This window comes from Moschus berezovskii, chromosome 1 (genome assembly GCF_049115385.1).
Source record: "Moschus berezovskii isolate FMDL1 chromosome 1, NW_MosBer_1.0, whole genome shotgun sequence".
In the NCBI taxonomy this organism is placed as follows: domain Eukaryota; kingdom Metazoa; phylum Chordata; class Mammalia; order Artiodactyla; family Moschidae; genus Moschus; species Moschus berezovskii.
The window spans coordinates 103,546,624-103,571,198 of NC_142460.1; the positions used below are offsets into that span (position 1 = coordinate 103,546,624).

The following is a 24,575-nucleotide window of genomic DNA, read 5'->3' on the forward strand; positions in this document are numbered from 1 at the left end:
CACTCTTCTGAAGACACTTAGATAGCCAGAGTTCCTGGGCCATAGTTCCACTTTTCCACGACACCATGCCAGTGCTGTAGTGTGGACTTCCTCTAAAAGGCAACCAGAGCCCTACAACATGGCGCCTCTCCTGGCACTGTCAAGCCTCAAAAGAAAGAAGACCTCCTGCCTCAAGCTGGCAGTTACTGCTCCAGCTGTAGAGGTTAATTAACTCTTCCTTCCTCCCCCCACTGACTTCCCTCAGGATCTTTAGCAGGGAACGGCCGCTTGATCAACATTCCTTTCAGAAATAAATAGTTCAAACAAGTAATTCAGAGTTAACTTTAAAAGAGCAGCAGAAAACAGCCACTGCCCATCATGTTTGCAAATGAGTGAGTGAACGAATACACGTGAACAAACACAAAGAAAAATCATAAAATAAATTCTGCACTTCCCACATTCATAGGGAAAAAAAATCTTTAAAAAAAATTAATTAGCGTATGTTCTTGTGTGGGTTGATAGTCCAGGGCTCTGAGCAGGCACAGCCTTATAAACAGGGTTGCAAGCAGCCTGCTGCACACCAAGTCAGGACCAGGGTGCAGAGAGAGGCCTTCATGCACTTCTGACAGCTCAGTACCTGTGAGAGAACAGAGGTGATGCAGGGACTTCTTAACCCACAATGCATGAGGTATATGGAAACGTCCGTCCATGAAAGAACCACCAGCAGCTGGAGAGACGGGGCAGGGCATTCTCACAGCAACTGCTGATGAAGGATTTCCCACACCATCTTCTTCCGGAACAGAGGCATCTGGTGCTGCAGACAATCCACAAGCAACATATCCATCACATGTGAAAGTGCCAGGGCGTCAACAACCATTAGGTGTAGCATGTAAACAAAGTAGGATGATGGTGTTCTTTATGTAAGCCTTGACTGTGCTGTGCTACCCCATGGTACAGATTTGCAAAGCCATAAAAAAAGAAGGTTTATAATGTGTATTATTGTAGGTATCATAAGCATTTTTACATGTTAAGGAAAATCAAAGCAGAATGCAGAATTATACAAGAGCGCGTAACAGCTTCCTAACAAAAACGTGTACCAAAAAGGGAAACAGCTAAGTGGTAGCACAAAAAGTAACTTTTTTACTTATCTGTATTTTCAAACCATTCTAAAATGGACATTTTTTGCTTTCTTATGAGAAAAACATGAACTCTATTTAAATACAGAATAAACAAGCCTACAAGTTTCTGCTATACCAAATGTTTTCCATTGCAAATTCTGTTCAAATAGCAACTTCTCTCCTTCGAATCTCAAGTCAAACAATAAATAACTCCTTGTTATTTAAAAGCATCAAAAAATGAAATCCTTTGCTTAATATTCTGCTTTAACTGATAATCATCACATGGGCGAACTTTCAAAGCAACAACAAGCAAGACAAATCCAAAATCACCTGTGACTCTTCTGATGAAATCAGAAGTCTATACCCTTGAGGTACTCCTGGTGTTTCATTATAAGTATCTGGATATACCATTTTCCTATAAACTAGTGTGGAGAGGCCTAAAAAGTCTTAACACATGGATTTGTAAATTATTTTAATAGCTCAAAACATGTAGTAAAAATACTGCACATTCATTCTTAGTAAAATTGCTTAAGTTAACCAATTGTATCAATTCAGCATGGGATCCTTAGTGCATTCTGTTCAAAAACTTGGAATGGGATTAATATTAGTCCTATTATTCAATATGTACAATGTACAGTATCAAAATGAGGTCTGTTAAAGCAAACTATTTTTTAAAGGAGGTTGTCCTTTGCTGGAAAAAGACCGAGAATCCACTAACATAAATTCTCAACAGTTCCTAACATATTTGAATTTCCACTCAAATGCAGAGCTGTGGAGAACCAAAAATTATCAGAATAGAAGGGAAAAGACGCATTCATAGCTCTGTCTTAAACCTGAAGCTTAAGTTCTCATGAGGCCTGATTTCTCCATGCTATTAAATATTCAAACATGCCTCCTTCTTTGGGTAAAACCATCAGTAATACTCAAGAACCAGTAAACACTGGAGTTCAGAGATATGAAAATTGTACCACTGGTCACTAACGACTAGGATAAAAGAGAGAATATACAGTGACAAACCTGATGTCAGCAAGTACAGGACTACGGCCAAGGTTTACAGCAAGAATAGTAGCACAGTTACCATGATTAAGAGTTCAGTGTAAGCCAAGCAAAGATAACATGCTCTGAGTTTACCTTGTTTAGTAACAAGTAAATGGATAAGGAGGGGTCTTCACTCACCTGAGTAAATGTGATAGGTTTGTCCCTAGAGATATAATCTGCATATTTACAAGTAAACATTCCACAATCACTCCCATTCAACTGTTGAGGAATCTCCTATAATTACAAAAAAAGAAGAGCGGAAGGGGTGAAATTTCATCAAATACAAACTCCTTTGACTTTTCTGAAACATTACTGTGGATAAACAATATTATAAAGGTAAATATTCAATCGTATTATACAAACACACAGAGACACACATAAACACAATTAGTCTTTATGTGGTATAAAACCTCAACCCACGATATGGTGTATGTGACCCTCATAGAAAATGTTTTTTAGAAGGAAAGAGAAAAGCAAAGTGAGAATTCCATCTCTCACCTCTCATATAAACCAAAGTGAAAGAAGGTTTACTACCAGGAATAGGAGTTCTAGTCAGAACTGTTTCAGGGGAATTTATAAATACTGAAAAGAGCTAAGGGTGGCTCAATTAGAAATATGCCTACAATACAACTAACCTATTTCAACACTGCAGACTTTGACTTCTCTTTCCTATCCAGAAAACTAAGATTACTACTCAGTCAGTCTATCCCATCAGGAATCTTCCACAAGCCTCTTATCCTTCTCCATCAGAGGGAGAATGTTTATAGACAGACTGAAAACCACAATCACAGAAAACTAACCAATCTGATCACATGGATCACAGCCTTGTCCAACTCAATGAAACTATGAGCCATGCCGTGTGGGGCCACCCAAGACAGACTGGTCATGGTGGAGAGGTCTGACAAAATGTGGTCCACTAGAGAAGGGAATGGCAAACCACTTCAGTATTCTTGTCTTAAGAACACCATTGAACAGTATGAAAAGGCAAAAAGGTAGAACACAGAGAGAGGAACTCCCCAGGCCGGTAAGCGTCCAATATGCTACTAGAGATCAGTGAAGAAACAACTCCAGAAAGAATAAAGAGACAGAGTCAAAGCAAAAACAACACCCAGTTGTGGATGTGACTAGTGATGGAAGTAAGGTCAAATGCTATAAAGGGCAATATTGCATAGGAACCTGGAATGTTAGGTCCATAAACCAAGGCAAATTGGAAGTGATCAAACAGGAGATGGCAAAAGTGAACATCAACATTTTAGGAATCAGCAAACTCAAGTGGACTGGAATGGGTGAATTTAACTCAGATGACCATTATATCTACTACTGTGGGCAAGAATCCCTTAGAAGAAATGGAGGTGGCCATCACAGTCAACAAAAGAGTCCAAAATGCAGTACTTGGATGCAATCTCAAAAATGACAGAATGATCTCTGTTCATTTCCAAAGCAAACTATTCAATATCACAGTAATCCAAGTCTATGCCCTGACCAGTAATACTGAAGAAGCTGAAGTTGAATGGTTCTATGAAGACCTACAAGACCTTCTAGAACTAACACCCAAAAAATATGTCCTTTTCATATAGAGGACTGGAATGCAAAAGTAGGAAGTCAAGAAACACCTGGAGTAACAGGCAAATTTGGCCTTGGAGTACAGAAGGAAGCAGGGCAAAGGCTAACAGAATTTAGCCAAGAGAACACACTGGTCATAGCAAACACCCTCTTCCAACATCACAGGAGAAGACTCTACACATGGACATGACCAGATGGTCAACACCAAAATCAGACTGACTATATTCTTTGCAAAGATGGAGAAGCTCTATACAGTCAGCAAAAACAGGACCGGGAGCTGACTGTGGCTCATGATCATGAACTCCTTATTGCCAAATTCAGACTTAAATTGAAAAAAGTAGGGAAAACCATTCAGGTATGACCTAAATCAAATCCATGACGTTTATACAGTGGAAGTGAGAAATAGATTTCAGGGACTAGATCTGACAGAGTGCCTGATGAACTACGGACGGAGGTTTGTGACATTGTACAGGAGACAGGGAGCAAGACGATCCCCAAGAAAAAGAAATGCAAAACAGCAAAATGACTCTCTGAGGAGGCCTTACAAATAGCTGTGAAATGAAGAGAAGCAAAAAGCAAAGGAGAAAAGGAAAGATACACCCATTTGAATGCAGAGTTCCAAAGAATAGCAAGGAGAGATAAGAAAGCCTTCCTCAGCAATCAATGCAAAGAAATAGAGGAAAACAATAGAATGGAAAGACTAGAGATATCTTCAAGAAAATTAGAGATACCAAGGGAACATTTCATGCCAAGATGGGCTCAATAAAAGGACAGAAATGGTATGAACCTAACAGAAGCAGAAGATATTAAGAAGAGGTGGCAGGAATACACAGAGGAACTATACAAAAAAGGATCTTCATGACCTAGATAATCACGATGGTGTGATCACTCACCTAGAGCCGGACATCCTAGAATTTGAAGTCATGTGGGCCTTAGGAAACATCACTACGAACAAAGCTAGTGGAGGTGATGGAATTCCAGTTCAGTTATTTTAAACCCTAAAAGATGATACTGTGAAAGTGCTGCACTCAATATGTCAGCAAATTTGGAAAACTCAGCAGTGGCCACATGACTGGAAATGGTAGTTTTCAACCCAATCCCTAAGAAAGGCAATGCCAAAGAATGCTCAAACTACCACACAATTGCACTCATCTCACAAGCTAGTAAAATAATGCTTAAAATTCTCCAAGCCAGGCTTCAGCAATACATGAACCATGAAACTTTCAGATGTTCAAGCTGGTTTTAGAAAAGGCAGAGGAACCAGACATCAAATCACCAACATCCGCTGGATCATCAAAAAAGCAAGAATGTTCCAGAAAAACATCTGTTTCTGCTTTATTGACTATGCCAAAGCCTTTGACTGTGTGGATCACAACAAACTGTAGAAAATTCTGAAAGAGATGGGAATACCAGACCACCTGACCTGCCTCTTGAGAAATCTGTATGCAAATCAGGAAACAACAGTTATTAGAATTGGACATGGAACAACAGACTGGTTCCAAATAGGAAAAGGAGTACATCAGGTTGTATATTGTCACCCTGCTTACTTAACTTAAATGCAGAGTACATCATGAGAAATGCTGTGCTTGATGAAGCACAAGCTGGAATCAAGACTGCTGGGAGAAATATCAATAACCTCAGATATGCAGATGACACCACAATTATGGCAGAAAGTGAAGAAGAACTAAAGAGCCTCTTGATGAAAGTGAAAGAGAAGAGTGAAAAAGTTGGCTTAAAGTTCAACATTTAGAAAACAAAGATCATGGCATCCGGTCCCATCACTTCATGGGAAATAGATGGGGAAACAGCAGAAATAATGGCAGACTTTATTTTGGGGGGGCTCCAAAATCACGGCAGATGGTGACTGCAGTCATGAAATTAAAAGACGCTTACTCCTTGGACGGAAAGTTATGACCAAGCTAGACAGCATATTAAAAAGCAGAGACATTACTTTGCCAACAAAGGTCTGTCTAGTTAAGGCTATGGTTTTTCCAGTGGTCATGTATGGATGTGAGAGTTGGACTATAAAGAAAGCTGAGCATTGAAGAATTGATGCTTTTGAACTGGTGTTGGAGAAGACTCTTAAGAGTCCCTTCGACTGCAAGGAGATCAAACCATTCAATTCTAAAGGAAATGAGTCCTGAATATTCATTGGAAGGACCGATGTTGAAGCTGAAACTCCAATACTTTGGCCACCTGATGCGAAGAGCTGACTCACTGAAAAAGACCCTGATGCTGGGAAAGACTGAAGGCAGAAGAAGGGGATGACAGAGGATGAGACAGTTGGAGGGCATCAGCAACTCAATGGACATGAGCTTGAGTAAACTCTGGGAGTTGGTGATAGACAGGGAGACCTGGCATGCTGCAGTCCATGGGGTTGCAAAGAGTCGGGCATGACTGAGCGACTGAACTGAACTGAACTGCTTTGGACCCCCACAGCTGCTAGCAGGAGAAAGAAAAAGCCTCTTGAAAGGAAATCTTACCTTAAGAGCACTGTTCTGTCCTGAAAAAACAAAAGCGCTTACTGCTTGCAAGCACAATTCAAGGGCATCATAAATCAAAGGTGCTGGTTTCCAAGCCAGGTGAAGCAAACTCACACATTCCCAAATTCATGTTGCACTAATGCTGGCCAGCCCCTTACACACTTTCTCAATTATAAGGAGCACAAGAGTATAACAATAAGGAGAATAAGAGTATAAGTGAGTCTAATTCCACTGCTGGAAAACATACTAGATGACAACTCAATTTGGATTTAATGAAACACAATTATTGAAAAAAGGAAAAGGCTGAAAATGCATACATATGGTAGGTATCTCAAACTCTTCTCCTGAGCCCAGCATCTCTCACAGAATGCAGAGAACTATAGATTCCACTATACAAATGCACAGAACTACAGATTATACTACAGAGAATTTGTCTTATTACATTTTCCATTCCAGAACACAATTATTCATCCCAACAAACTCTTTTCTGTGCTCTCCTCAGGAAATTTCAATACTTACTCTTCTAATTATTCAACTTAGAAATGAAACTGCTTTTGGATAAAGAGAACTGAGCCATTATACACAGATCAGGGCTAAAATTGAACTCATGTAGCTTACTTTAAAAAGGAGCCATTAGGACTGAACGGTGTATGCAGTTTTAAACATGGAATGAGATTCAAATCTGACAAGATCCAAAGCACATTCACAAATAGCACGCCTGATTGTTGAGGACTCACAGCATGGAACCCTTAAGATCTAAATATACAAATTTCTCAGGTAAGTTTTGAACAGAAACATACAGTTCCCATGAATGCCAACCAAGAAAAGTAGCTGACTTGAATCCCTTTTTTTTTTTTAATCTTCTTCCATTTTTGAGTCATGCTGCTGCTGCTGCTGCTAAGTCGCTTCAGTCGTGTCCGACTCTGTGTGACCCCATAGATGGCAGCCCACCAGGCTCCGCCGTCCCTGGGATTCTCCAGGCAAGAACACCGGAGTGGGCTGCCATTTCCTTCTCCAATGTGTGAAAGTGAAAAGTGAAAGTGAAGTCGCTCAGTCGTGTCCGACTAATATCGACCCCATGGACTGCAGCCCACCAGGCTCCTCTGTCCATGCGATTTTCTAGGCAAGAGTACTGGAGTGGCTTGCCATTGCCTTCTCCGTTCAGTCATGCTGCTGCTGCTGCTGCTGCTGCTAAGTCACTTCAGTCGTGTCCGACTCTGTGTGACCCCATAGACGGAAGCCCACCAGGCTCCCCCGTCCCTGGGATTCTCCAGGCAAGAACACTGGAGTGGGTTGCCATTTCCTTCTCCAATGTGTGAAAGTGGAAAGTGAAAAGTGAAAGTGAAGTCGCTCAGTCGTGTCCAACCCTTAGCGACCCCACGGACTGCAGCCTACCAGGCTCCTCCATCCATGGGATTTTCTAGGCAATAGTACTGGAGTGACTTGCCATTGCCTTCTCCGTCAGTCATGCTAGCAGATATTTAACATTTATAATTTAAGAAACAAGATCAAGGCTTAAAAGCAAACATCTTGGTAAATGAATTTCTAAAGATTTAGAAGTAGATCATTCTTAGGACATACACCTCAGGAGAATGAATGCATAAGGATGAATAAGGGGAGGAAGAAAGCCAAGTCAAAATAATATGCTGACAGGAAATGCAACAAAGTATTTGAAATACAAAGCTCACTCACATGTGGCTTCATGCTGTAGTGGGTCCACTCTAAAAGATTCAGGTCAATATTTCTTTTGGTCTTACTTTCATCCTGTAAATACTGACTGAAAAAACAGCAAAGACATATATTGATGTATCCCTGTGGACACTTAGTATTCTAATTACAAAGACACCGTGATGTTTAATGGAGTGCCATTCTCAAATCCACCTGTGAGATTTTTAAAATATGACTGTTTTTGGCTTTTTACATTTTACTTTGTTTTGTTTCTGATTACAAAAATTATACAAGGTTATATTTTAAAAGTTAAAACATAATATGTAAAATGTAAAAGACCTCATAATAACCACTCTGGAAATATTTTTTATTAATGATTTGGTGTTTGTTCTTCTAGTTCTCTCCTCCACTCCATTTTAAAGCACACATTTTATTCTAATGAAAAGAAAAAGTACTTCATCTATAACTTACTTTTACTCACTAATAATAGATACATTAAAACAAGACAACTGGCCTGGAGGCTTTAAAAGAAAAAAAAAGCCACTGCCATAGGAAAAGAAAAAAAAAGGAAGGCTAGTCTAAACTAAAGGAGACTAAAGAGACATTAGGTACATTCATGAACCCTGACTGACTTCCTGGATTAGGGAAAATAAAGCTGTAAGATATCTGATGGTATCAGAACATGAATCTTGTATTACACATCGTGTGTGTGTGTGTATGTGCATGTGTGCTCAGTCATGCCCAACTCTTTGTGGCCCCATCGACAGGAAAACTCCCTGTCATGGGATTTTTCCAGGCAAGAATACTGGAGTGGGTTGCCAATTTCCTTCTCCAGGGGATCTTCCCAACCCAGGAATCAAATCTGCATGTCCTGCATCTCTTGTACTGGCAGGCAGCTTCTTTACAACTGCGCCACCTGGGAAGTTCATATGACACATCAGTGATTGTCAATTTTCTGAAGTGTGATAATGGCATGTGGTTATGTAAGAGAATTTCCTCATTCCTAGGTGATTATACACTTAAGTACAGAGAGTAATTAATTTTTTTATCCAAATCACCAGAGGGATATCAAGTTTAACTTAGGCATCTCTGTTCTCATGCTAACCTGCATGTAAGATGTAAGTGCTAATAGGGCATGTGCTCTACATGGGAGCAGCAGTATCACTCCCGAAGAGGTGAAAACTGGTTCTGAGAAGGTAGCAGTCTAAAGCTTAACCCAAAAAACAAAAAAGTCTATTCATTATTTTCTCTTGTCATGGAAAAATTTTTTTAAAAATATGGAGTGGGGAGGTGTTAATGAAAAAAATAGGAAAGCTGGGCTAAAGGCATCAGGAAAGGGAGGGGGCCTCAGATGCCCAAAGAAGCTGAACTCTTTATATATTAAAAAAAAGACAGAGAGGGAACAAAAGTATGAATGTTATAAAAGTAAGGTTTTTTTTTGTATCCTGTTATAAGCAACACATAAAATTCTGCTGTATGAATCCAATGAAAACATTTTTAAGTATGTGATAATATATGTGTACATGTATGTATGTATACACATTTTACATACATCTTAAGCAGAAAACACTAGAAGGAAATAACCGCTTTATAGACTATTTGGTGTATCTTATAATTTTTAAAATTTTTTAAAACTTCCCTATATTTTTAATTCTTATGGGTATTTTATTCAACACCAATATATAACAAGGATCTTTATACTAAATAACATAACAAAGAATTTATTACTGTTTCAACTTTTCTTCATATCATTTATTTAACAAGTTCCTTACTAAAGTATCCTTATTAAAATTAAAACCTGGAACCTGCACTTGCTTCCGGTGACCATAAGGGGTTCAAAATAGACTCATTTCACTGCTTTGCCTCCTCCCTGTGAAATTCTTATCTTATTCTTTACACAGCTAATAGGTGGCTATGCTTTAAAGGCAGGTTTCTAGCATTATTATTGAAATAGCTGCCTACAAACCATATGTTTAACTTAAAAATTACCTCCAGGTTCTAAGAGATGAACCCAACTATTATGGAAAGCTCAGGCACATGAATGAGTAGGCTTAAGAATTGACAGAACTAATTCTCCCCAGCTGACAGCTCTTTACAACATTCAGAATAGTGTATGAACCCCAGAGAAATCTAATTCAAATCGCAGGATTCTAACAGGATATATTTTACATATGACAAATTTGTTTCCAATGATGCAATTATATAAGATTTCTCAGTAAAGATCTGATTTTTGGTTATTTTTAGACAAAAAGACAGATGCAAGTCAAGTCCTGAACAACAGAGAAGACAGCCCTCACTACACATTAGACTACTGTACACCAGAGCTCCCAAGGATTAAACAGAAGAAAGACCACATAACGAAAGGCATACTGAGGCAACAGTGAAGCTTTCAGCCTTTACTTACAGGAGAATTTCACAGATCCTGTGGCCTTTTTGTCCCATAGAATCCAGATATTTAAGACACCTTTTTCTTAGGTCTATAGCCTGTAATGGAAAAAGGCAACATCCAGAAACAACCATAACAAGGAGAATTTTATTTCTAAAAAGAAAAGCATCTTTTAAACATCAATATATGTACCAACATAAGTGGATTTCTAGACATATTTTTCATAAAATATCACAGATGACATGAGCTCCATGCCTATAAAATTATATTTTTCTATTCCTAAAGAAAGGCCTAGAAACTTATTCCTCAAAACATTAGTGGTCCTCTCACAGTGATGAACTGCATTCTGGGGTGGTTTTTTTTTTTTTTGCCTTCTTCTTTATGCTTGTACAATAAACCTGTTATCATCGTCTAAACAAAAGTAAAAAAAATAAAAATAAAATTTTTAAAAAAGTAATAAAATAACCCATGTGTACTAAAACTCTTTTCTACTAAAACTGAAAGCTCCTTCACTACACAGACTCTTATAGCTTTCAGAACTGTTCAATTAAAGAACTAAGATGCGACTCTGCAGTATATGCCTTTAACATATACTACTGGACTCTCAGTGGACAGAAAAGGGTCACCTTCATTCCAGGCACACTTCATTTTATTATGATTGGCAGATACTGTAGTTCTCACAAATTGAAGGTTTGTGGCAACCCTGCATTGAGCAAGTCTATCAGTGTCATTTTTCTAACAATGAAGTATTAACAGGAAGTGTCTATTTGCTCCCTTCACGTCTCTGTCATATCTTGGTAATTCTTCACAACATTTCAAACTTTTCATCATTACTATACTTGTTACAGTGATCTGTGAACAGTGGTCTTTGATGCTACTATTGTGAAAAGATTACAACTCACTGAAGGCTCAGGTGATGGTTAGCATAAAAAGTTATTTATCGATAAAGTATTTTTTAATTAAGGTATGTGCATTGGTTTTTAGATATGATCCTACTGCAGACTTAACAGACTACAGTGTAGTGTAAACACAACTTTTAAAAGCACTGGAAAACCAAGAAATTGATGTGACTCACTTTACTGAGATATTTACTTTATAGTGATGGCCTGTAACCAAGCCTGGAATATTACTGAGGTATCCCTGTTTTTAACAAAACAGTCATTATCCAAACTCCAACAGTTAAGCCTCTCAACTTACCACCAGGCTCCAATGTACCTTCCGATGAATAGGCACCAGAATAAGTTCCTGTTCAAAGAGACTGACCCCTTTGGTCCATCTTTTCACGGCTTGGTAACCCCCAGACTTTAATTTTGGATAGAAGAAAGTACTGAATGCATAAAGTGCTGGATACCCTTGCCTTTTATTTCTTTCCATCAGGAGATTCATGTAAAAATTAATGACCTATAATACCAAGAGAGTAAACATTGGAATATGGCAAGTATATTATCAAAACTCTATTTCTACCTGAGTAAGATGAGTTAGAAATAAGACACTAAGGGGGGAGAGCGGTTCAGGAGGGGGAACTTATGTAAACCCGGGGCAAATTCATATCAATGTATGGCAAAACCAACCAATATAATATTGTAAAATAATTTGCCTCCAATAAAAAATAAATTAATTACCAAAAAAAAAAAAAAGACACTAAGGGAAGGGACAGAAGATAAAAGGGCTATCTATGACAGAAGATGGAGAGCAAAAAATGATCAGTGCAAAATGGGAGGGATTAAGAAGGAATGAGACTGTACTTCTGAGGCATTGAGTAAGAGAGCCAAGAGAAAGAACTCAAAGAGAAATTCTGCAACAACTAAAAGGTGTATGTAACTGTATCATATGTAAAATATGCAGAAATAGTAACTGGAAGTGAATTTTACATAAATTATACCTCAATTTTTAAAAACTCACTGGAAGGAAATACACCAAAACAAGAGTTATTTTGCTTTTGAGTTGTGCCATTTTTTTGTTTTCATTTTTAATTGAAATATAGTTGATTTACAATGTTTCAGATGTACAGCAAAGTGATTCAATTCTACATACATATATTCTTTCTCAGATTCTTTTCCATTATAGATTATTACAAGAGAGCTGTGCCACTTTTGAATGATAATGTTGTTCCTTCACTTTTCCTATTATTTTCTAAATTTTTTAAAATACACATATTGCATTTATAATATGAAACAGAAATGTTCTAATTTTACAAGAATGTGTTTATATGCCATGAGTCATGGCAAGAGGAAAGGAAGGCAAAGGGAGAAAATGCAGGGGGGTTGCACGGCTGGGTAAAGGATCAACTAGAAAACTGGCAAGAACTAAGATCTAGCTTTAGCTGAATACGTAAGGATACAAGAATCAGGCAAATTTTTATACTTATCACTCAAATGAAATAAAATACATAGTGTACACAGAGTGATCAAAATATTTATTATTGAAAAAAATAAAATGGCTCCTATAAGAATTCACCTAAAATAAATGATCACTTGTCTGCTTCCTTCCATTTATCAGTTGCACCCATGGTTCATAAAAATGTCACTAATAAGTGAAGATGTAGATGAAACAAAGCACAGATGCAGAAGAGGAAAACGTTGCTAATTAAAAGCAGCAAACAATCAGAATTAACCATCTTTTCAAGGTTTAAGATGTTTTTGTTTTAGATAAACTAAAGCTGCCTTACCAATCCCTCCTGTGTAGAAACCACGATGTTACAGATAGAAAAGAGTTAAGCATAATGAGAGTCCAAGGGGTAAAAAAAAAGACAACTTACTTCATCATTGAGCCAGTGATAGTTCCTCAAGGTCTGGATATCTCCTCGAGTGATTCGTAATTTGAAAGCACTACTTAGGATCTCATCCTGTGGGCCATGGCCTAGAGCATTACTGATTTCCTTTTCCATGTCCTGAATTATAAAGTCCAGAGGTTGTTACTTTAATAAAGAGCCATTATCAGATACTGAAAGTCTGAGACTGAAAAAAGCTTTTCATGTCTGTAATACTTGACCCTTAAGAAAAACTATCAAAGACCTACTAAACTAAAGGATAAAAAGATTTTAATTCAGGATCACAAAGCAGTCTTACTAATGGTTATAAGAAATGCCAGTCCAATTATTAGCTGCTAGAAAAAGTTATTGGGTAAAAGTGTATGAAGTATAGTCTCAATTATCCTACTACCATTTATTGAGCACTATGAGCCAAACACGTACCAGACGCTTGAAGTACATCATTAATCCCTATATGTGGGGAAAGTACTGTCACCATTTTATAGAAGAGGTAAACCTCAGAGAATTTTGGTTACATGCGCAGCCATATGATAATTAAAAAACAGAGCCAAGATTTGAACCCAGAAGTGTCTAACTCCTGAACTTTCTTCTCCTTTCACAACACTATAAAAGCATTTTCATACTTTCCTTAACTATCTCCTGAACCTTGATTTTAAAAAATCAATGTAATAAAATTAGGGCATCAAAGAGATCATTCTATCCATTTTTGATGTGAAGAGAACAAGCAGAAACTAGAAAACTAGGCAGCAGTCTGGCAACTGAGTCCTTATTGAATAGATGGCATCATTTTTCTAAAGAATTACACAGATAAACATAAATTTATGCTATAAGCCTGAATCTACAAACCAACTAGAAACTTTCATCTAAATATTTTCACTTCTGCTTCCTCTACCACTATACACAATTTTGCAATTTTAAGGATCTTTCTCTCCACCTGCACGCCCAATACATAATAAGTGCTCAATAGATAATCACTGAATAGGACATCTGCTAAGACAACAATGGAGTCAAAATGTGGGCTCACTTTTAAAATGAGAATTTTTAACTCCCTTCATTTCCTTGTTTTCTACAAGTTTTTACTTATTTGTTGTACAATGATCAATGAAAGGGGCATTTTAAAGAACCATAATCACTTAACAAACATTGCAATGAAGGGGAGTTCCCTGGCAGTCCAGTGGTTTGAACTCAGCACTTTCACTACCAGAGTCTCAGTTCCAACCCTGGTTGGGGAACTGGTATTCCATAGAATGTGCAGCATGGCCAAAGATAAGTAAATAAAATAAAACGTTAAAAAGACAAAAACAAAAAAACTGCAACAAATCTCTTCGTAATGTCAAACTCATACTACATAACTCAAAATATTTTAAGCTTAGAAAAAGAATCTACAAAGAATCCATTATATTCCACGATATATGACAATTCTGTCCACTTACATTTGCTGAAACTAAACTAATCCCTTAAGCCACTTTTACAGATCACTAATGATCAGTGTAGGAAGTGACCCGCCCTTGGGCCTGATTTCCTTCACACATACATTCCCTAGCGTGGAGAAACTCCTCAAAACAAAACATGCACTCAAGCCCTGAATAACTAAGGTTATTTAAAAATATGCCTCTTATTTGATAAACACAAGAAACAATACCTCTGTAAGTTCAAGAAGATCATCTGTCCTTTTATCCCTCTCTTTGCTTGAGCAATTTTTTTCTTTTGTCTCAAGTATTGACATTTTCCTCCTGAGTAAGCCATTGCTTCCACTGCCCAGGCGGAGTCGGGCTGACACTTCTTCAGATAGATCGGGTTCCAGCTGAAGTCCCCTCCTCTGCTTCAAAAAAATTCCCATATTCTACTGACATGTTTGATACTTGTACATATACACATACGTAACACATGCAATATAAAACAGCACCATTATTTTGAAAGACAAGAGAATTAGTAAATCCCCAAATAAGTAAAGTACAAAAAGCGTTATCTGCCTGTCCCTGCAAGAGGGAATAAAAACTTCAAGACCTAAGGTTCACAACAGGACACCTCAATTATAAACCATGAAACAGAACATTCATTGTCTTCCCAGGAGGTAGCAAGAAAATTTGGAGAAGACAATGGCAACCCACTCCAGTACTCTTGCCTGGAGAATCCCATGGATGGAAGAGCCTGGTAGGCTGCAGTCCATGGGGTCACGAAGAGTCGGATACAACTGAAAGTCTTCACTTTCACTTTTCACTTTCATGCACTGGAGGAGGAAATGGCAACCCACTCCAGGGTTCTTGCCTGGAGAATCCCAGGGATGGAGGAACCTGGTAGGCTGCCGTCTATGGGGTCACGTAGAGTCAGACACAATTGAAGTGACTTAGCAGCAGCAGCAGCAAGAAAATTATTTTCACTTCTCTTATCGCAATTAAAAATAATATAGTCAAAAGATATATTGAAAAGCTTTAAAAAAACAAAATATATGACCCATAATCCTATCACTCAAAATAAACCATGGGTGGACTTCCCTGGTGATCCAGTGGTTTTACGAATCCATCTGCTAACGCGTGGGACATGGGTTCGAATTCTGGTTCAGGAAGATCCCACATACCTCAGGGCAGCTAAAAGCCCTGTGCCACAACTACTGAGCCCATGCTCCAGAGCCTATGAGCCACAACTACTGAAGCCAGAGCACCCTAGAGCCTTGCTCCACAACAAGAGAAGCCACCACAATAAGAAGCCTGCACACCAGAGCACCAGAACTAGAGTAGGCCCCACTCATTGCATCGAGAGAAAGCCCACACACAGCAATGAAGACATAGCACAGCTAAAAATAAATAATAAAAAATTTATATTAAAAAAACCCCAAAACAAAAATAAAAAAATAAAAATAAACCACTGCTATTTTTATACTAAGTAAACTTGTTCTTAGTATAAAAACAATGGACTGGTTCAAAATTGGGAAAGGAGTACGATAAGGCTGTATATTGTCACCCTGATTATTTAACTTATATACAGAGTACAACATGTGAAATGCCAGGCTCAATGAAGCATAAGCTGGAATCAAGTTTTTGCAGGGAGAAATATCAATAACCTGTTATGCAGATGACACCACCCTTATGGCAGAAAGTGAGGAGGAACTAAAGAGCCTCTTGATGAAAGTGAAAGAGCAGAGTGAAAAAGCTGGCTTAAAACTCAACATTTGTAAGAAGATTTGTAATAGTTTCAAGTAAATATGAAATCTTGAATCTGAAAAGTCCTGAACAAATATTTTCCCTAAAGATGTATGGGCCTCCCAGGTGGCGCTAGTGATAAAGAACTCACCTGCCATGCAGGAGACATAAGAGATGCAAATTCAATCCCTGGGTCCAGAAGATCCCCTGGAGGAGGGCATAACAACCCACTCCAGTATTCCTGCCTGGAGAATCCCATGAACAGAGGAGCCTGGCGGGCTACAGTCCATGGGATCTCAAAGAGGCGGACATGACTGAAGCAACTTAGCACTCACAGCACAAACATGTACAGTTTTAAAAAAAATCTCCAAAAGAAGCCAGGTAACACAGATAAGGACTGAGATGGAGCCAAGCTGGTCCCTCTTACAGAGGTGGCTACTGCACAGAGATAAAAATCTGGCAACTTGGAAAAAACCCAAAGGTGTGTATCTTCAATGCTTGCTGCTTTTTCAAGCAAAATAATGGAATCAGAAATCAAAGTAACAAATATCATCTTTCTTATTTTTCACGGGCACCAAAATTTTAATGTAAGTCATGTGAAAGAAGCAAAGGCATAAAATTCAACTAAGGTTTCTACTTACACATTCATTTTCTAGTCTGATTCCAGCTGTCTTTTCTGTATCAGAAATTTTCCCCTTTGAACACCTGAAGAAAAAAACTGAGAAATTACAGACTGGATGATTTTAATCTGGTACATGTTAAACCAGTTTTAGAAATAAGATTTAATAATTAGTAACAAACATTGCCTTGAGTTTATATAGTCCTCTAAACCAAAAGTTAGCAAAAATTTTCTAAAATGGATCAGCTCATAAATATCTTAGGTTTTGCAGGTCTTATGATTTCTGTCACATCATCTCAACTTTGTTGTTTACAAGCAGCCATAAGTAGCATGTAAATGAATGAGCATGACTGTGTCCAGTAAAAATTTACTTACAAACAGGTAGACCAGATTTGGTCCATCAGTTTACCATACTCTGCTATAAATGGACCAGCATCTAAAATCCTAAGGCACACAGAACTGCGTTCTCTGTTCATATACTTGAGATGCTGATCACTAGAACTACCCAACACACCCACAGTCTTATCTCAGCAGTACTCACTGATGCCTCCCAACCCCTAATGTCTAGGAGAGAAGGGCACCCTCCCAAGCTAGGGTGGGCATCTTACACAAGAGCTACCTATATACCCACACATGCTGACTGACTGCCAGAGCTGAGGAGAGTTCAGTTTCACAGATGTGGTTACTCTAATAGTTTATAAAGTAAGAAAATAATGTCAGGGACTTTCCTTGCAGTCCAGTGGTTAAGACTCCACGCTTCCACTGAAGGGGTCACGGGTTCAATACCTGGGTGGGGAACTAAGATCCCACAAGCCGTGCAGTGCGGCCAAAAAAAGAAAGAAAGAAAATACGTCAAAAGAAAAGTTAGAATAAACCGAACCGTGTACCTCTTTTCACTTCTCATTGAACACAGAGGTCCCCTTGTTTCAACAACTCTATCTGTGAGAATGGTAAAAAAAAAAAAAAAAGTGTTTCCTTTGTTAATCAATCATATAGCTAGCATTTCACCTTACAGTCTCCAAAGTATGAAGATACTCATTTACAATGAAATGCTAAAATGGATTCCAAAGACATTAGTGTTTATACAAATTAAGTTGCTTAAAAAAATGCATAAATCTCTTTCTCCTTTACATATAATCTTTAATGTAAACTGGCTAACATCTGCTTATTTAGTAAGCTATCGCTTAGTGTTATTTAGTGAATAGCAAGTGGAAAAAAACAAGGATATTAATATAGGACTACAACGAAACTAATTTTAGGCTTACAAAATATATGCTACAATACAGGAGCTAGGAAGAATAATCAAGAGGTTATTTTATAAATCAGCTTTAACTTGAAATAGCTTTCTTACTAAACTACTAGTACTGGGTAAGTCAACGGCCTGGCGTCTGATAATGTTTTTAAGTTTGGTACACCATCTTTCACTAGTATGTCATTTTTCAATTGTATATGCTTTTGAACTAAGTTCAACGTATTAAGGGTATTAAGATAGGGCTAAATCTGGGAACTCACATTGCTTTGGAACAAACTGAGTTGTTTTGACTCCATGACTTTGCTCTTCCCCCCAGCCTTTGGTCTTTAATGTGTCCATCTGACTTCTTTGAGAACTTAGAAACACAAAAAGTGAAGATCAGATATAAAAGGAAAATCTATCATAAGTATTCACTGTCTCTACCTGGCAGATTTTTCCAGACAAGAGTTACTGATTACCCTGAAATGTCATTTCATGAGAGAGAGAGATCACAATATAGCATCATCTGAGACCAGGATAAAAGGAGTCTGATCCTGATTCTAATATTCCAGCCAAGATACCTAACCTCCAGTTTCTCTACCATAAAACTGGATGTTTTCAATGCCCAAAGCCACTTTGACTGAAAAATCTCAGAATGATAATACCCAAGTTAAAAGATGAAAGATTTTAAATGATATACTGAAATGCATCCCAAAACAACACATTAAAAGCCAAATGACAAGACCAATAGTTCATACTGCGGCTTCCAACAGTGGCTAGTCAAAATGGAAAAAAACAGGAACATTCCGACTGACTAAACTGAGAATTTTTTTTAAGTTCACAACCAAGGTTAAAATTTCCAAATAATCCTTTGTTATTTCTGCAATCAACAAGCTAGATAATCTTGTGACTTTTTCATCTTATTGTTACATAATCTCTGGGATCCCCCTCTGTGTATTCTCACACCACTTAATAGAATTATCAAGTAGATCTCAATCCTGAGCTCACATAATCTTTGTCCCCTTTTTACAGAGAAATAAAAGCCAGACATCAATCCCTTCTACCATTCTCAACTATTTGGTGGACTCGGCACATTTAAGTAACATGCAGTCTTACAAGGAACATTTCTTATGACTTGGGGTGACTTTAGTCTTATCTGCAGAGTGGAGAGCTTCCAACTGTGCTAAGATCCATCCACTACGATGCCTTAGGGACAGTGTGTCTTTGGAGGCAGTGGTGGGAGGAATAAGGGGAGGCAAGGGAGGAAAAGACAGGGGAGAAGAGGAGGAGAAAGGAAGACAGAGATTGTGAGAAATGTGTGTGTTAGGGAGGCTGAAAAAATGCTCTGCTCCCTGGGAACCCAACTTCAACCAGTGATTTCACTTTCCTATATCAAGAGTTTCATGTAAGAGTTCACTTCAACAAAGGACTCTAAAGCTAACAGAAAATTATATTTTGTAAAACCACTGTTCTATATAATCTATCACTAGATACACTGTTCAAATTATAGAGCTCCCGCTCTCCGTATTAATCTCTTTTTTCAACAAGCCCTTCCCAACAATCCCCTCTCCAAAAATAAGAAAAAAAGTTGTCTGGCAAAGCATTTATCTTGCTGGCTCATCTTTACCTTTGATGAGCTGAAGTTACAGGAGAAACAGAGTTTCCATGACCACCTTCTTTAAGTCGCTCCAATAACCTCCGGTATTTCTCTCTTTCTTCTTTTTGAACACCCTAAGTAAAAGAAAGCATTTAGATTACTAGCACATCAAACCTATAATTAAATCATAAAGAAAGAATAAGAATTCAAATGCAGCTCATCAATGTTTCATTCACCAGCACATTCTTTTTTATCTCAGTGTTCTTTTAACGCCTTTAATTTACAACTTGAAAAGAGAAATCCCCCTAAAATCTGGCCCCTTTTGAAACACTGTATTAACAAACAGGAACTGTTGGTGAGCTATTCACTTCAGACCATTTCACTCATTTATATTATCTGCTGGACCTCGATAGCATATGAGTTTTTGACAGTGGAACTGTTAACCATAAAAAAAAAACTCAGCACAAATGATCCACTTGCATATTCAGAACATTCAACTTCCAAAATGGAACTGGTCTTACCAAAGACACCAATGACCCTCTATGGCCAGATCTAACAGACACTCTTTCAGCCTTTCTGTCACTTGACCTCTTCAGCTTCTCACCTTGCTACCCTTACCTTGCCTTCCTGGACAATAAATTCTCCTGATCTCTTGAAGACTATCTTTTCAGTCTTCAGTGCAGATTATTTCTTCTTCCTGCCTTTAACTGTTGATGGTTCTGCAGATTATCCCTTCTCACACTACATTCTCTGAGTAATCTCTTCAACTCCCTTGATTTATCCAACACCAATATACAGAAGATTCATACATATGTCCCTAGCCCTGTTTTCTCAAAAGTCCCATCACGCATACCCAGGAGTCTAAGGGATATATCTGCTTGCATGTTTCACAAGCACTTTAAAAACTGAAGTCATCATCTTCCCCTGAACACCTAGGGTATATTGACACATACTTATCCAAGATTGAAATCTGGGACTCACGTTCTTCCATCCAAACTTATATCACACTTAACCAATAAATAAGTCCTTGATAATATTACCTCACAATATTTCTAGAATACAGCCTGTATATCCCCATATGTATCTTCTCAGTCCCTGATTTCTCATCTAGGAGATATTAATACCTCTCTTTAAAACCTCACTTTAATACCTCTCCTTAAAACCCCCTCCAGGGCTGCAGTCCATTGCTTTCGCTGACTACATTTTTTCTGACTACAACATTTAATGTATAAGCTCCTAGAGAACAGAGACCATATTTTATTCAATTTTGAATTGCTGGGACCCAAATAAGTATTTCTTTGATGAACTAAATTAAGTGGTTGAGAAAATCAGTTAGCAAATTACAATAGGTGATGGTCTAGGGGAAATGCCAGAGACAGGAATAGTTCTAAATTCTCCCAAAGTGAAGACTTCAAGAAGGAAAGGAAGACTGCTGATGAACACATCATGCTAAGTGCCCTGAAAACCTAAGGAGAAAACAGACATGTACACCATTTACATTCCTTACTTAATCACAGCTATTATAGCTTACGAAACAAACAAGTTAGAATTATTCAGGCATCTAAAAACAAAGAAATCTATAATCATATCTTTTCCTAACATGATTCCTTTTCCTTTCTTTTACCTGAAAATTGACTAAATTACAATATGTATAGAATATCTCTAGAAAGATACATATAACTATCAAACAGGAGTCAGATACAGGAGGGAGAGTGGGAAATTTACAGTCCCTGTACAACCTTTTGAATTTTGTACCACAGAATATATATTATTTATTGCCACCGACCCCCAATTCCTAAAATTACTTTAAAGAGATCACGCTAAAAGGGCTTACCTCCTCCACAGTACAATGAGGACGCCTCAGGCCCTTGCCACCCTCTTCAGAAATCTTCTCTGTTACAACCTGCTCCTGAGGCTTCCAAGTTAAAGAACTCTCCGGATTGCCTTTGTTGTGGCGACGGCCACCTGGTCTTCTAGTATAGCCTTCTGAGCTCAAAGTAAAACTGAGAAAAATAAAAAAAGAAAAAACAGTTACTCCCAAACTGCTTAAATTGCTGGAGTTTAAGCTCCAGGCCATCCTGTGATTAAGCTGTCTCAGGCTAAGCTTGCTCCTGACAACTACCATTCACAAAAATCAGATCTCTGGAGCAGAGGGCACCACAGAATTCTGTGATGGAATGTCTATTAAATTTAAATGTCTAGGGCTTCCCTGGTGGCTCAGAGGTTAAAGCGTCTGCCTCCAATGCGGGAGACCCGGGTTCAATCCCTGGGTTGGGAAGATCCCCTGGAGAAGGAAATGGTAAGCCACTCCAGTATTCTTGCCTGGAGAATCCCATGGACGGAAAAGCCTGGTAGGCTACAGTCCACGGGGTTGCAAAGAGTCGGACATGACTGAGCGAAAAAATAAAATAAATGTCTACTAAAATTAAAATGAGCCACCAGGGCTGCCACATGAAAGCCTTTGCCTTCTTCCTCATGCTCAGTTTTCCAACTCCAAATCTGGCTTCAGCTCCCTATTACACTCCATACCCTCCTCTAGTACTGCACTTTTCCTTTAGTCATTTGGCATCACTGCAATTAAGCACTGGTGTGATTGTTTAATGTCTGCAACCCACACTAAACTTTAAAATCCATAAAGACAGAGATCTCATCCCTTCACCACTGTATCCTGGTACATGAGCTAAGTCAAAAGGCAGTCCATCAGTGTCTGCTGAACAGCAAACTAATGAACAATAAATTAATAAATACTAAAGAATCAAAAGCCATGAAACCCCCACCCAGTCACTGTTGCTGGTTGACAGACCCTGCCTCTCCTGACATTACCAATAATGGAACAAACTGACATCATATTTAACAAAGGACCTGATATGGTATTTAACAAAGGACCACAATAGGGACCTCCTTGGCAGTCCTATGGTTAAGACACCGAGCTCCCACCATATGGGGCGAGGGCTTGATCCCTGGTTAGGGAACTAAGATCCCACATGCTTGATGGCAGGGCCAAAAAAAAAGAAAGGACACTATATCAGTAGTGAGTAGGCAGTATCTTTACCAAAAAAATTTGCATGATCTTAAACAAATCATGAGAAAATGTCAGACAAGATTAAGAGAGATTCTATAAAAGCAATGCTTTGTACTCTTTAAAAATATTCATGCTATTACAAAGAGAGGCTGAGGGGTTGTTCTAGATTAAAGGAGATCAAAGAGACATGAAAATTAAATATAATACATGATCCTGCCCTGAATTGTGGGCCAGAAAAAATAATCTCTGTAATAGAGAAATTTAAATAAGATGATATAATAGTATTACATCAATGTTAAATTTTCTGATTTTGGTAATCTGGGATTATATAAGTGAATGCCGTCATTCTTAGAAATAAAGTCAAGTACTTATGATTAAAGGGGTATGAGTCTAAGATGTACTCTCAAATGAATCAGGAAAAAAACATTATGTACATATAACACAGAATGATAAAGCAAACTGGCAGAAGGTAACAACTGGTGCTGCTGCTGCTAAGTCATTTCAGTCATGTCCAACTCTGTGTGACCTCATAGATAGCAGCCCACCAGGCTCCCTCATCCCTGGGATTCTCCAGGCAAGAACACTGGAGTGGGTTACCATTTCCTTCTCCAATGCATAAAAGTGAAAAGTGAAAATGAAGTCGCTCAGTCATGTCCGACTCTTAGGAACCCCATGGACTGCAGCCCACCAGGCTCCTCCGTCCATGGGATTTTCCAGGCAAGAGTACTGGAGTGGAGTGCCATTGCCTTCTCCGAACAACTGGTGGGTCTAGGTCAAATCTATTCACCTACATAGTTTCAAAATACATGAAGCTAAAACTAACGTAACTGGATAGGAGAAATAATCAAGTCCACAATTACAGTACAAAACATCAACATCAATCATTAAAAAAGTAGACAAAATCAATAAGACCTACAAACATTATCAGCAAAGTGACTGATATTTATAGAACACTCCACCAACAGTAGCACAATACACACCAAACTAACATACTCTACTACATAAACAAATGTTAACAATTTTATTTTTGTTTTTCATAGTTTGGCTGCACTGTATGGCATGCAGGATCTTAAGTTTCCCAACCAGGGATTGAACCCATGCCACCTGCAGTGGAAGCATAGAGTCTTAATCACTGGACTGCCAGGGAAGTCCCAAATGTTAAAACATTTAAGAGAATTGACATCATATTAAGTATATTCTCTGACCACATGAAATTATACTAGAAATCAATAGCAGAAAAATATCTGGAAAGGCCCAAACATGTGGAAATCAAACAATTCTATGCTTCTAAATAATCACAGGTTAAAGAGGAAGAGTACGAATCAAGAGTAAAATGAGTATAGGTCTGCTGTTTTGTAAAATTAACTTTAATTTCAGCTTAACCAGTTTTCTTGTAATTACATTCAGATTATTCATCTTTGCAGGAATACTACAGTAGGTGATGATGTCTTGCTCAGTGCAATGTATCTGGAGGCCAAGACGTCAGTTTGCCCATAGTAGGTGATTTAAACTTTGTTCTTTTGGTTGTGGTGTCAGGCAGGATTCTCCATCAAACTTTTACTTACTACCTTCAGCTCAACTGATGATCCCTTTATAAATCAGTTATTACTGTGGTAGTTACAAGATCGTGATTTTCTAATTCCATCATTCCTTCTATACTTATTAGTTGGCATCCAACTTAAAGGTCTTTTCCTCTCACATTATGTATTTATTAACACATCTATATTCCTGTTGAATAAAGATGAAATGAATAAAACTTGATGCTTAACTGTCCCTAGATTTTGAAGCCTCCTTTAATTGCTAGCACAAGATGTTCCATGATCATTTTTTACTATCTCTCCTAACCGACCCAGGGATCGAACCTGGGTCTCCTGCATTGCAGTCAGATGCTTTACCATCTGAGCCACCAGAGAAGCCTCCTAACCCTATAATCAGCCACTTATTCAAGTCCAGGGAGCCTT

General features: G+C 38.2%; 1 protein-coding gene across 6 annotated transcripts in view; it reads right to left on the reverse strand.

The window, feature by feature from the left end:
• Positions 1-594: 594 nt before the first annotated feature.
• The window catches only part of SENP2 (SUMO specific peptidase 2), a 33,335-nt gene continuing 9,354 nt past the window's right edge, over positions 595-24,575 (reverse strand). Inside the window, exons 6-17 of one of the 6 annotated variants that reach the window (XM_055408773.2) lie at positions 21,427-21,595; positions 19,623-19,726; positions 18,277-18,371; positions 17,652-17,703; positions 16,787-16,850; positions 14,648-14,824; positions 12,994-13,125; positions 11,433-11,636; positions 10,254-10,333; positions 7,874-7,958; positions 2,274-2,369; positions 595-793 (exon numbers count right to left, since the gene is read on the reverse strand). In XM_055408773.2, the coding sequence (XP_055264748.1) occupies positions 731-793; positions 2,274-2,369; positions 7,874-7,958; positions 10,254-10,333; positions 11,433-11,636; positions 12,994-13,125; positions 14,648-14,824; positions 16,787-16,850; positions 17,652-17,703; positions 18,277-18,371; positions 19,623-19,726; positions 21,427-21,595 (1,321 nt within the window). In that variant the 3' untranslated portion in view covers positions 595-730. Of the gene's footprint in view, positions 794-2,273; positions 2,370-7,873; positions 7,959-10,253; positions 10,334-11,432; positions 11,637-12,993; positions 13,126-14,647; positions 14,828-16,786; positions 16,851-17,491; positions 17,563-17,651; positions 17,704-18,276; positions 18,372-19,622; positions 19,727-21,426; positions 21,596-24,575 lie in introns of all 6 variants that reach the window. The other 5 variants (XM_055408788.2, XM_055408782.2, XM_055408789.2 and 2 more) reach the window with 5 other exon arrangements.